At 41.3% G+C, this 13,554-nt stretch overlaps 2 protein-coding genes across 8 annotated transcripts in view; both read left to right on the top strand.

Annotated features, from left to right (window-relative positions):
• Nucleotides 1-4,555, top strand: part of PHLDB2 (pleckstrin homology like domain family B member 2) — a 66,836-nt gene extending 62,281 nt beyond the window's left edge. For all 7 annotated transcript variants that reach the window (XM_039717914.1, XM_039717915.1, XM_039717912.1 and 4 more), the window contains 2 exons: nucleotides 1,847-1,932; nucleotides 2,627-4,555. In XM_039717914.1, the coding sequence (XP_039573848.1) occupies nucleotides 1,847-1,932; nucleotides 2,627-2,767 (227 nt within the window). In that variant the 3' untranslated portion in view covers nucleotides 2,768-4,555. The remainder of the gene's footprint in view (nucleotides 1-1,846; nucleotides 1,933-2,626) is intronic.
• Nucleotides 4,556-6,008: 1,453 nt separating this feature from the next.
• Nucleotides 6,009-13,230, top strand: ABHD10 (abhydrolase domain containing 10, depalmitoylase). The gene is made up of 5 exons (XM_039718038.1): nucleotides 6,009-6,140; nucleotides 8,986-9,169; nucleotides 9,938-10,049; nucleotides 10,981-11,118; nucleotides 12,196-13,230. The coding sequence occupies exons 1-5, from the start codon at nucleotides 6,056-6,058 to the stop codon at nucleotides 12,532-12,534; spliced, it is 858 nt and encodes a 285-aa protein (XP_039573972.1). The 5' UTR covers nucleotides 6,009-6,055; the 3' UTR covers nucleotides 12,535-13,230.
• The last annotated feature ends 324 nt before the right edge of the window (nucleotides 13,231-13,554 follow it).

Raw genomic sequence — 13,554 nt, 5'->3', positions numbered from 1 at the left:
ATGAGGAGTCTCAGCCACACTAAAATGCTGCTGTTGTATGAGTGAGGATCTTTAAATCTTTAGATCTTTAAATACGTCGTAGATTTCCAAAAGAAATATTGGTGCTGCAAATTCAGAGTAATTGAACTCTAAGTGAATGTCCTGAGATAATGCTTTAGTTCTGTCTGTGCACTGAACCAAGAACTTACCCTGAAGTCTGACAGTTTAGTGTGGTGACTGAAGCATTTGCACTTGGTGAATTGAAGCATTCAGGGAACTCTACCAACACACTTTCGATGGGAACTTGTGGGTACCTGAAATAGTCTGGTAACCAAGGCCCCAGGTGGGGCTTGAAAAGAGAGTGGATCCCCTGCTTACTAGTAGTGCATAGACAGCACACTTTGTATAGTGCTATGTTTATCTCAATATAACATGTGCTGTGATCTCATAATCCTGTATCTCAGTGCTTCAGCACTGCTTTTCTGGGGGCTGGCAGGAAGATTCCCAAAGCTGCATTGTTTTCTCTGGGATTTCACTTTGCCATCATATGAAGTTTTAAGAATTGCTTGCAGCTACACACAGGATGTAAGCTGAGTTCCCCAAGTGTTTAAATGACAGCAGAATCCCTCATGGGTCTGATAAAGATGTTATGCATGACTATTCAGTGTTGAGATGACACTATGACTTGGGGACAAAACATTATATTCCCCTAATACAAAAGTGCTGGGAGTGAAAGGAAGTTTGCCTTTCAGTGTCCACATGCAATTGGGATGCTTCTTAACAATTTCTCTCTCCACTACAGGACAGTGGAGGGTGGATGCTGCCCTGCCCTGCTCCTTTTCCTTGTGAAAAATTACAGTGGTGAATCTTAAGTTCACATGCGAAGAAGCATTTTTTAAAAAAAGTACATGCACAAACTATGTTCCAATATAAAGATTTTGCTGTCAGATTGTTGTTGTAGTTCGTTTTGGAGGGGGTCACCCCGGGGAGTCCCCGGAGGCCCCCCTAGGCTGTGAGTTGGCTGGCAGCAGCAGGCAGGCAAGGAGACTCCACACAGCTTCTGAGGGTGCGGATTAGATGAGGGTTTATTGGGGGTCCCATTCCCCAATAAATTCCCAGGAACAGCATGGTTACTGAGGAAAAAGGGGGGAAGGGGAAGGGGGAAGGAGGGGGAGACAGAGAGGGCCTAGGGGATGGAATGGCCAAAAGGGGAGGAAGGCTGAGAGAGGGGAAGAGGCTAACAGAGCGACTGGTCTCACTCGCACGGTTGAAGAGGGAGAATGAAAATGGGCGCGGAATCAGACTTGTGCCAATGGGATTACAGATACAGGATGGTTCAGGGCAGGACCACAGGCTTGGGATATACCATACATTTTGGAGGCGTGAGACAGAGCATACCATTTAAATAAAATGCAATACTGATTGTATTAAAAATTTGATTATCATTGCAGTTTTCTCTTGAAGGCAAACTGGAGGTCTTAGCCTGTGAACTGTGTGAAGTCTGGCTGGTTTTCATGGAACTGGAAGAGTGGATATATCTGAGAGACAGCTGTCCTTCTGTGGGCTAATACCCTCCATAACATTTAGACAACTCAGTGAAGGGAGTAGTGACTTGCAAATAGATGAGGAAATTACAAAAGCTTTTATCCTTGGAAACTAGGTGAAGAAGAAGACATATTAAAGTCAAAAATGCATCTCTCAATAAAACCAACAAACTAGTAAGAAAATTTGAAGGTATCCATGGGATTTCAGAAGCAGAACTGTTAAGTCAATTACTTATCAGCTGAATATATAGGGAAATGCAAATTAAGCTTTTGCTTCTTACTGTTCTCAAGTCATTCTGTCTTTTCTCTCTTTTCTGTTTTAGACAAACACGAAACTAAATTAAAAGGTGTAATATATTTTCAAGCTATTGAAGAAGTCTATTATGATCATCTAAAGAATGCATATAAGGTAAACTTTGTTATTGCTGTTTTAACCACATATCACATAGAGTACCCAAAGTATGGTAGCTGCTGTAAAATTAAAGGGAGAAGTAACATTATTGGATGGGGAAAAAAACCCAAACAAATATTTAAAAACAAACCCCGGAGTGGAGGAAAAGGAAGAGGAAGCTAATCAGTGATTAGCACTGTTTTGATGGCATTTTTTATACTGATGGAAGCAGAGATAAGTGTCTACCTGCAAAGCAGTTTTGCTGCAAGGAGTTCCTTAGTCAGTGGCAAGACCACTGAAATCAGTGGCTGCACAAGTCAAGGGCTGGCTGCACCCCTCAGTCCCAGGGAGGGAGTTAACTGTGCCAGCAGCTCATGGCACACCCTGCCTCTCATTTGTAATTTAAATGAGCTGTGAACAATTTGTGGAAGTCACTGGACAGACTGGGGGAGTTACTTATTTGGGCATGAAACAACAGCTTGGAGCCCTGCAGTAGTGTATAGTAGTCTACTGGAAAAATGCTGTAAAAGGTGTTTATGGTGGCTAGAAACACTTAAAATGCATCTCGGCTGCAATATAAGATGCAGTGGCACAGCATTTTATCTTTCTTCTTAACCCAATTCATAAATATCCCTGTAAGCAAATCCAATTCTGATACCGATAAATGGCTTTGGTTTCACTCTTCTGGTATCTTCTTTGTGTTTTATTCAAGAGTCCTAACCCACTGCTGACCTTCAGTGTTAAGACCCACGACCGCATCTACTACATGGTTGCTCCTTCTCCAGAAGCCATGAGGATATGGATGGATGTCATTGTTACAGGCGCAGAAGGCTACACCCACTTCATGCTATAATGAAAGGGAGCAATAGGGCAAATGCAATAACATAACTAATGAAGTTAGCCATAGCTGGTGACAGCTGAAAAGCCAGTGAATACCCTGAAATGTCCTCCTTATGATGTGCACCCAAAACCTCAGATTGAGAGGGGGTTACAAATGCATTGAAAAGGGGGGGTTTTTGCCTGTTGTATTTGATCTTTATAGGAATGAACAAGCTAAAGCTGTTGAGAGAATCATAGTGCTCCAAAATGGATAATCAGGCAATTTTAATTCCAGCATCTTGGTTTCTACAAATAAGTTTCTACAAATTCTCTTATACAGAGAATATCTTCATAAATTTATACTGAACAGTTTACAAGTGTGTGTGTTCTCATTGGTATGCAAAAATTCTAGTAGTGAAACAAAATGGTGTAACAAGCATATATTTTAATATGCTACATTTGACATTTATAGATGATGATTAGGTAACTTTTTAAAACCTTTAGTCAAGTATTTTATAGAAATACAAACAAAAAGAAGCCCTAAATTACACACAGTTCTTGCCTTAGTAGTTAAGTGTTACAACAGAACCAAAGAGTTACATCATTCCCTTATGTTTTCATATTGTTACTTGTACCTAACTTTATGTAAGGGGACAGTGCCAAAACTCTTAATGAATTTTAATGTAATTAAATTGTTATATTCTGTGTGTTCAAACACTTTGTGGCAACAACTCTGTGTTTAAAGGTCACATCTATGGAGCTCAACAAGAAAAAAAAACCAAAACCCTGAGAAGGATAGCGTTATAAAGATGCTTTTTTTCCCCACAAGGATGAGAAATGGAAACACATGTATTAACTTCCTCATAAAGAGGGATTTTTTTAATCCTCCCTATTAAAGAGAATAAGCTGATTCTGGACTCTATAGCAATTTTCTTTTATATCATAAGGTCCCAGCGTGGTTCAAATCTTACTTTGTGCCAAGTGAATGCTCTATTGAAATCTCTCAAATATCGCCTGCCTTGAAGCCAGCACCAAAATCTCTACCCGTCTGAATTCTTTGGACCCAAGCTTTCAGTCCCAGAGAACTGTTTTGTTGTTTAATGTATATCTGCAAAGAATAATGCTGTCAAATAGAATAAAAAAGGAGGTGAGTTCTAAGAGTTTACACTAAGCAGTGTATGAATAAAAACCTCTGAAAGTTTGAAGTAGTAGGGATTGAGATTCCTAAAACAGCAAAAATACTGAGGGTACAGCGGTGTCCCATTTTAAAATCACCTCCAAGTCCTTGAGTAATATTGCAAAAATATAAATTATTTCATTGAAATGAACTTCAAGAAAGTGTCATATTATGACTTTAAAGAGTTTCTATTTGATTATAATTGAAACTTACACGGTCTGTGGTTTGTGTACTAGAAGAAAGCACATTAGCCTTTTTTCTCTTTGATGAAAAGTTAATGGCTTTTAATTGAACAAATAAAGTGAAACCAGAATAGAAGTATGCTGGCAGAATATTTTTGTTATACTTTTACTGGTTTGTGGTATGTACAGGTGATGTGGTTCTAGCATGACAAACATCAGTTTCTACTAGAATCATAGAAGAGACTGTTGTTGCAAGATAATTGTTATCATCTGGGCAGATCACAGCCTGTAATTTATAATTTAAAACACTATCAAATAAATTGCTTTTGTTTATACAGTTATTATTTTTTCCTGATGTATTTTGATTTTATTCCAAAGTATAGTTATAAAGGTTTTCTCATACTGATTTTTGTATCCTGCATGACGCAATGAAGGCATTTCAATAAACACTTTTAAAAATACACTTGTTTCAAATATTTTCTTATTGCATTATCATGAGACATTTGTGCTTGTCTTTTAAATAGTTGTATACAGTCATGCAAACAACGCTGTATTTCTCAGTAACACTTAATTGAACTATTCCATGTATTTTCTCATAAAAGAGCTATGGAAAATAATCTCTCGCAGGGCAGTGAAATTAGGAGTGTAGTCTGTTTTCTGCATGTACATATTTTTTATGAACCTGTTTGAAAAATTTATTACCAGCTTCGGATATTGACAACTTCTTTTGTTTAACTGCAAACCAGAAACTGCTTGAGTTTAAGGATTTCAAAGTTTTCCCAATATTTGACTTAAACATGACCTGAATGGGAGTGTTAACTCACTGTGGAAATGACAACAAGTGTGGTTTTATGATTGATTTGTTTTCAGTAAGTTTGGCATCATCATCATGAAGTGGGGTGGGTTCTGTAGTGATGTATATCAAGACAACATGAGTTGAATGGTGGTAGGCACCCCCTTCATGATCAGTCTGCACTCATCACAAAAACTCTTCAAGCTTTCCTGCCTGGGAGTCAAATCCTGCTTATCCTGAAGGTTCTTGGGCCATTGCAAACCATGGAGTCTGAGACTTAAAAACCTCCTCAGCTTTGTCCCATGACCTACAGGTGCTGGCCTGGTGCTTGGATGGGAAAACACCCTTCCCTTGGCAGGCACTGGCCTTTCCTAGCATTCATCTTCACGTGCCAGGGGAGGCTGGACATCAGGGTGGATTGTCAAGCATTGGAATGGGCTACCCAGGGAGGTGGTGGAGGGACATCCCCGGAGGTATTCAAGAAATGCCTGGACGTGAGCACAGGTGATACTATGGTCTAGTTGATGTGGTGGTATTTGTCAAAGGTTGGACTCAATGATATTTGAGATCTTTTCCAATCTAAATGAGTTGGAGATTCTATGATTATTTTCTTTGTGGCTGCCATGGCCTGTATATAAAAGAAGTATGTGCATAAAGATGTCGTTTTGGCTCCTGTGCTCATATACCTAAGGCTGAGAGAAGACGAGGGGGTGAGAACCCGTTAATGACGTCCCTTCTCAATGCTGAACAGGACCAGGCCTTTCCCTCTGCCTCTGTTCCTAAGAGAGGTGCTTCAGTCACCCTCATAGCCTGCCACTGGACCCGCTCCGGGAGCTCCGTGCCCGTCCCGTACTGAGGAGCCCAGACCTGGGCACGGGACTCCAGAGCTGCCTCACCAGGGCTGAGCCCAGGGGCTGAGTGACCTCCCTCGGCCTGCAGGCAGTGCTCTTCCCAGTGCGCAACTCTGGCCTTCTCGGCTACAAGGCACAGCTAGCTCGGGGGAAACACGCACGCTAGGAAACGCACGATCACTGTGTCGGCTTTTTTTATTGACAAAACTTTGCAGGTCCCCCGGGACGCTCGGCCCTGACCGCAGAGTAGGGCCCGCCCCCCTCCCGGCCGCCCCTTCACTGACGGCGGAGGCGGGTGGCGCGTGCGCGGGCGGCAGCCATGGCGGGCGCGCTGGTGCGGGCCGGCCGTGCCTCGGCCCTGCGGGGATCGCTGTCGCCGCTGAGGGCGGCCCGGGCGCTCCTGGGTAAGGGAAAGGCCGCGGGGAGCTCGGAGCATCAGCGTTGCCGGTCGGAGGGGAGAGCGTGTGTGTCGGTGCCGACTGTGACGGCTCTCGGGCAGCTGCAGGTGGCACCCTTTCCTCCCCTTCGGCGCCGTCGGGAAGGGCCGGGGCGCGGCTCTCTCGTGGGAATGGGCATCTTAAACTCGATTCCCTTCGCACGGGGCTCCTGACAGGCTTCTCCTCCCCGCCTGGCCCGCAGCGGGGCTCGGTGGCCGTGCGCAGGGCAGGGCAGCTGCTTTCCTGCGTGTGTTTGGTTGGCTCTAAGCTCTTGCCCCGGTGGGTTTTGAGGAGCTGGGAATAGTGCGCCAGTTCGCCTGATCGGGTGTGGAACGTGTCTGCCTGTAAAACCCCGCCAGGCACATGAAAAGCTTCCACTTCTGAGGGAGCTCGGCCTCTGCCCAGACACGCAGTGTCCCTGCTGGATGTGTCAGACCCCCTGCTTGTCTGAGCTGTTGAGTTTATTCCGTGCCTTTAATTGGAAAGGTGAATCTCATCTAAGGTTGCTCAGTGAGTAAAACTTAATTGCCACTACGGATGCACATTTTGTAGGTGATTAAAAGCTTGAATACAGTGAGTTTGTGCTGCTGTGTTCTCCGTTTCTGTGTGTTTATAAAGGTAATATTATCAGAGTCTCTTTTTATTTGAGTGTGTCTTTAGGTGCTCTGGATCAGGCCAAGCTGTAGTTTCTGCTGGAATGTGGGTGGTTGCAGGAAACCATGTGTGGACAGAGTTGAGTCCATTACCTGTCAGAGCAGCATTAATATGCTGCTGCTGGGAGTGGGGAGATCTCAGTGCAGGAATATTCCCAGAGTTGTTCAGAGAACTTCTTTGGCTTTGATGTGTAATGTTACACTGGTCTCAGTCACAGTTTCTGGTGTTCATAAAAGTTCACAGTGACTCCGATATAAAGAGAATTCCATAGATACCATCAGGCAAGGGTCCTGTGGTGTTCCTGTAGCTATCACTTTCTGTCTGTGACTTGCTTTTATAAGCACTAATACCTGCCTTGCACCCTTCAGAAATGCTTCCCTGCTTTTACTAAGGTCTTTCCTAAAATCAGGAGGAGAATTACTGGGTAGCTGCTGATGGTCTTGTCTGTCTGAAGAGAAATCTAAGAGGGTGACTGCATTGAGCTTTGCTTTTGGGTTGGCTGCAGTGGTTGCTTTAGGGGTTTCCATTATTCAGGTTGGGATTGCTGCTGGTGCTTCCATTAACTTGTTAAATGGAAGACTAGTTTGTGAAATAGCTTAGGCAGTGGTCTTGTAGCTGCAGTTGGAACCCTGCCCAGTGTCAAAGTAATTTGAGGACACTCCAGGGTGCTACAGCTTGGAAGACATGGGGCGTCAGAAATAGCTATCAGGGCTTTAGGGGGAGAACAATATTCCTATTTATTTTTCTATTAAATTTAGTACTTCTTGGTTCATCTCCTCTTACTGGCACTTGCACTCTTTTCGTCCTGAAGAAGCGACTGGCTTAGTGAGAGACACACACAAATCAAAAGCCACAGGGTGGTTGCATCTGAATACCTTTACTGTGGAAGTCATTCACCTTTATAAACAACTCATGCCTGAGTAGGATAAAGAACTACCTCATTGTTTGAGGAGCAATTTAATGCTTTTAATCTGTAGTTCAAATTATGCCATTTCTGTTGAACTGTAGGAAAGTTCTGAATGCTAGCTGCACCCTGTATCTGTTATGTGTCCACACTTACTCATGCATATCCAAGTTTAACAACAAGCCAGCCCCCCAAAACTCCTTGAATGTAATCTCTTTGGTAGTGACAAAACAGAACTCAAGGCTGCAGGACAGTTAAGTGGTGTGATTCTGTTGGGGCTGGGGTTTTGCACTATTTTTCCACCCCTGACACTTTATTTTGGGTTGCGTTGTTTCTGTGCCCCCCTGTTGAAGAGCCAGTGGTGCTCTAATCTAAGAATTAAGAGTGTCAAAGTCTTAGAAGACTTGACCAGGCTTTCAGTTTAACAAATTACCTTGCTGAGTTGGATAATGGAGTGGATTAAGTCTCCTTAATAGCCCTCTATTAATTACTTGTCCTCACCTGCAGTAGAGGTACAACTGACAGCTAAAGTTAGATTAAATCCTGTAGCAGCTGTTGAGATTCAGCAGAATTATTCATTAGTTAGCATTTCTTCTGTTAATTTCCTTGTTTGATGTTACTTATTTCATTTGGTTTAAACAATGCTAATGTGGTTTTATGCTCATCATGATGAAAAATTTAGGCACAGATTCTTTCTCAGTTCTTGATTATGAACTTGCCCCTATACTCCATATATCATGTGGATCCAGGGCTTTGATAAAGGTGCAGTTTTATCCTTCAGTTTTAATTCTAATGAAGAGTTTGTCTCCTCATGTACTTGTAAACTTCCATTGCACAGAGTACACTACTCTCAAAATTACGCTTTTTGAAAATAAAAGTTTAAAGATATGTTAAGTGGGAAGATTTTTGGTGAAATGAGTAAATGTATTCAAGATTATATGAAACATGAGAACTGATGACGTCTAGGAAGCATGAGAGTTTGTTTTCAGTCAACCACTTTGCTAATTGCTGAGTGAACTCTCCACATGGTTGGTGTTTAATGATTTGAGAATGAATCACAATAAACTTTGTCTTTCAGGTTCATCAGTACTTGTCAGTCATTAAAGAATATAGGAGATGCTTTTTTCTTCTCTCTTGAGCCAGAATCCTTTATTTCACATAATGTGTCCATATTTGGCAAACCCTGGGTTTATAAGAACTTGTGTTTCTGCCACTGTTATTGTGCTGATTGTACTGAATAGCTCCTCTTACCAGTTTGCAGGCTGAAGTCATCGGTCAGCTTTCTCACTCGACCAGACCGACCAAATATTGCTTACCAGAAGCTAAAAGGGAGGAATCCAGGGGTTATTTTCCTTCCAGGTTTCAATTCAAATATGAATGGTCAGAAAGCAACTGCCCTTGAAGATTTCTGCAAATCATTAGGTCATGCCTTCATCAGGTACGTAGGGGAGTATTCTTGAGAAAATGAAACTAGTCTCATGGGTTGTGGGAAGGGGTTTTAACATAAAAACATAAATGTTGGCATTTGGATTGGGATGCTCCCTGTGTTAAGGGACATGAAGACTTTCTTCTGCAAGACAAGAAGTCTTTCTTCTGTTTCCAAATGTAGGATTCTCTCAGTAGAGAGACTGAGATAAATCAGGAGACTGTATTCTGAAAATAATTCAGAAAATTCTTTAAAATTAAAAATTAAGGACCTGCAGTTCTGTTTTTTAAGTTACCACTATAAGCACTGTCCTTACGGGCCAAGTCTGATTAAGTTACCCTGTGTCTTCTGTAGGTTTAGAAGAACATGCCCCTGCTTGGTGATGCTGTGTCCTTTGATAGACGAGATTGAATGCTGGCTGTCTGAATGTGTCTTTAAGTCTTTGTGTTTGGGTTCAGTGTTTGAAAGAGTTTGTACACCTTTACAATTCAAGTGTCTGAGGTTTTTGGGGTTTTTTTTTGTAAGGGAAATTTTTTTGCCTATTCTTGTAAATTATGATGTTCTATCAAATGATAGAGAATGCTGTAGAACTTAGTTGTGTTTGTTGTATTTAAACTGTCTTTGTGTGATTTCTGGTCCTAGTGATAAACAGGACCAAGTAAGAAAATACTCACTGTGGTGTCTTGTTCCCTGCTGATTTGATTATACAGTAGTATTTAGTTAGTGTCTGTGTTGCTGTAGACAGTACTATGACTTTCATGTTGATGGTTATTTTTGCAGATTTGACTATACAGGATGTGGAAGTTCAGATGGTAAATTTGAAGAGTGTACAATTGGGAAGTGGAGAAAAGATGTTCTGTCTATACTGGATGAACTTACAGATGGACCACAGGTTATATTTTATTTTTAAATATAGAATACTGTTTTTCCCTCAGGGTAGAACCTTGATCAAAAATGTGCCATAATAGCTTTGGTCTGGTCAGCAGTAGCTTTTTGCTGAACAGCTGACACCTGCTCCCTACCAAGCTGAATCATTTGAGAGGTCATATAGGAGCTCTTTTGCAGGCAGGTAGGTCACAAAATCATGGAAGCATGGGTTGGCAGGACCTCCTGGAGGTTGTTTATTACAATCTCCTGCTCGGAGCAGGGCTGTTGTCCCAGAGAGTCTGAGAAAGCCTCATGGTGGAGGTGCCACCTGACAGGGGACAGGGAATTGTTCCTGTGCAGTGCGGCCCTGCTAATGAAAAAGTGTGTCGCTGTCCCATGCTAATGCATTAATTAAAGGATTTGCAGGAAGACTAAAGACACTCCATATGATCAAACAGCCTTAAAAAACAGGCAGGAGAAGCAGCATTTTATTTCTTCACTTACTTTAGAAATTACTGTGAGAAACTTGGAATCTTCTATAACCTAGAAATGCCCAGTATTGTGTTTAAAACAATTTTGTATTATGAATTGCTTTTGTTTACTTCTTTCCATGCACTGAGTCTTTACCATGTGCATTTATCTTGAGAAGGAAACATATAAGTATGCATATGATACTGAATTGTTTCAACTCTCATTTTGTTTACAGTGTTTCAGTCTCAGACAGCAATAACCAGCCATGCCAAACAGAATAATAAATACCAGATCTTGTGGTGCTTACTCAGGCAAAATTTCCACTGGAGGTGACAGCAGTTCTGCCTGGGTAAGGACAGCAGGATTATGCCCAAGGTTTAAATAGTTAAACCAAGTGAAAACTAATATTTTGTGCAAGAAGAAAAAAAAATCTATTAGCCATTTCCTGTAAAACACTATATTTTCTTCTCTTTTTTGTTTTCCAGATTCTGGTGGGCTCCAGTATGGGTGGATGGCTGATGCTTCATGCTGCAATAGCACGTCCAGATAAAGTAGCTGCTCTGGTTGGAGTGGCTGTAGCAGCAGATCACGTTGTAACAACTTTTAAGAGGCTTCCTATTGAGGTAAATGTTGATGGTTGGCTTTTGTGCAGTCTAAAAATCTTACCAAGAATTTAAGAAATGATGTTATTTAAACTGTACTTTTCCTGCAAATTTTAGTGTAAGTTTTCTGTGTTTGATTAATGTAAACTTACAGTATGAGACTAGTGTGAGCACACTAGCCAGAGTGTGCTTATATTATTGTGGTTTGGAGGATGTGAAGTCAGGTCCCTGCTGTTTTCAGTCCATTAGATTTCAGTGTTGAATATCTTATATTTGCATCGGAATTGGATCCTTGTGCTTGGAAGGATGGAGAAGTAGCCACTAAAGTGGTTGAGGTGTCACTGGATGAGATGCATCTGACCCAAGTTGTGCGCATAGAAAGGAAATTCTTCAGATTAGTGTGTTTGTAAAGACTGGGAGATTTAGGTAGTGGAAACTGCCCTTTTGAGATTCCTCCTTGATGGTAATAATGTCTAGTCTTCAGGAAAGTATAAATGAGGTGTTACATGGCAATAAATAATGTGTGCCTTAGAATAATGAAAATACTCTCCCATTTGTTTGAGTTTTTTCTAAGGTACTTTGTAGTATCAGTATTACTATTTAAGACTCAGAATCTGAAAATACTTTAGAATCTGGAAATATAATATTTAGAGACACTTCCTGTGGCAAAGACTGAAAAGACTGATCACTGGACAGTGTCTTTTTCCTAGGATTTCCCGTTGTTTGAGGATCAGTGAACTGACTGAAGCCAAGGAAATTTACTGTTCATGGTGGCTATACATCATCTTCTTTTTCTGATAGATTCTGGCTAAGAAATTAATTTCATTGGTGCATTTTTCATTGGCTTAATTTCATTGGTGAATTTTAACTAGATTAATTTGCAGGAGAGGTTTGGAGAGCAGCTTTTGTGACATGGTAGGGGATTTGTCCTCTCAGATGCTGTGAGGAGAAAGGGAATACACCTGTGATAATAAAAATCAACAAGGTGAAATTTTATGCTTGGGGGAGTGTTACTGCTTTTAGAACAGAAATAAGATGAGGTACTCTTAAGTACTCCTAACATGTGTTTTGTCTATTCTTTGCTCTCTTTTTATATAGGCACAAAAAGAAATAGAAGAAAAGGGTGAATGGAAGTACCAAACAAAGCATAATGAGGAAGGATATTACTCCTTGACCTATGACTTTATCAGAGAAGCAGAAAATCACTGTGTGCTGAATAGTCCTATTCCTGTGACATGTCCCATACGCCTTATCCACGGCATGAAGGATGGGGATGTCCCTTGGGAGATCTCTATGCAAGTTGCTGACCGTGTTTTGAGCAAGGACGTGGATGTTATCCTCCGCAAAATCGGCCAGCACCGTATGAGTGACAAGGAGGACACAAAGCTCCTTGTCAATACTGTTGATGATCTAATTGACAAGCTGTCAACAGTGTAGCATTAGTGCATGAACTCTACACCTGACTCTTTTCCTTGAGTAATGGAAGCTTTGTTCTTACCCAGATGGTGGCAGGCCTGTGACTGTCACAGTAGGAACTGAGCTTTATCTGCTGTTTCCTTACCTCTATTTCTTAAATACAGGAATTGTATTATTGCTGCATTTGCACACAGTCCAGAGTGTGAAGGAGTGCTGCTATTGTGTTCAGAACCTCTCCTTCACCACTTTACCCATTTTTTTCACAAATTCCTACAATTTTGTACTGATATGTTGATTACTTTTTGTTGCTATTGGCCTGTACATTAAAACTTTCTTTTCACATCTTTGACATCTGTTACTGTCCTTCCACTGTAACATCATTGTATCTTATGTCTGAAACCATCTGTGCAAGGCAAAATACAACTTGAGTGTTTACTGAAGTTAGTTATTAGAATAGTGAGTACCATGAAACACAATAAACAGATTTCAGATAAATGGTTATTTTGTTCTGAATTGCTGTTAAAAGTGAAAGGCACCCTGATGGTGTGCTTGAGGTACTACATAGGGAAGAATTTGAATTCTAAGAAAGCAGGGCTCAAAGCCTTAAGAGCTCTCTATCTGTGCTTATCAGGAGGGTGTATGTGATCTCCAGGCTGCCATCTGTAGTTCATTTGTGGGCCTACTGTTAAGGAAACGATAAATAATCTTGGTGTGAACTGAAACTGGATCAATAAGATGATTTTAATAATAACTTCTTCAAAGTGGTGAGTACAGTGCCACAGAGCACCGTTGCCTCTTTCCCATGACTTGAGAGCTGTGGATTGCTGGGCACAGTGTCTCTTCAGCTGCGTGAGTCCAACCCTGAGAAGTTGTAAATGGAACTTGACAGTTGAATAAGTCTTACAATGTAAATCCATGGAATTTAATAGGAAATGGATTTAATTGCAAATATGACTGTTACCTGGGTTTTGTACAGAAGTACAGTACCCTTCGTACACTTGAGAGAGAGGCTGGAATTAGTTCAGGCTTGCCTTTATGTGT

This window comes from Passer montanus, unplaced genomic scaffold (assembly GCF_014805655.1).
Source record: "Passer montanus isolate IOZ18808 unplaced genomic scaffold, ASM1480565v1 scaffold39, whole genome shotgun sequence".
Classification (NCBI taxonomy): domain Eukaryota; kingdom Metazoa; phylum Chordata; class Aves; order Passeriformes; family Passeridae; genus Passer; species Passer montanus.
Note: the sequence above shows the minus strand (reverse complement) of the source record. Positions and strands in the feature narration are given on the sequence as shown.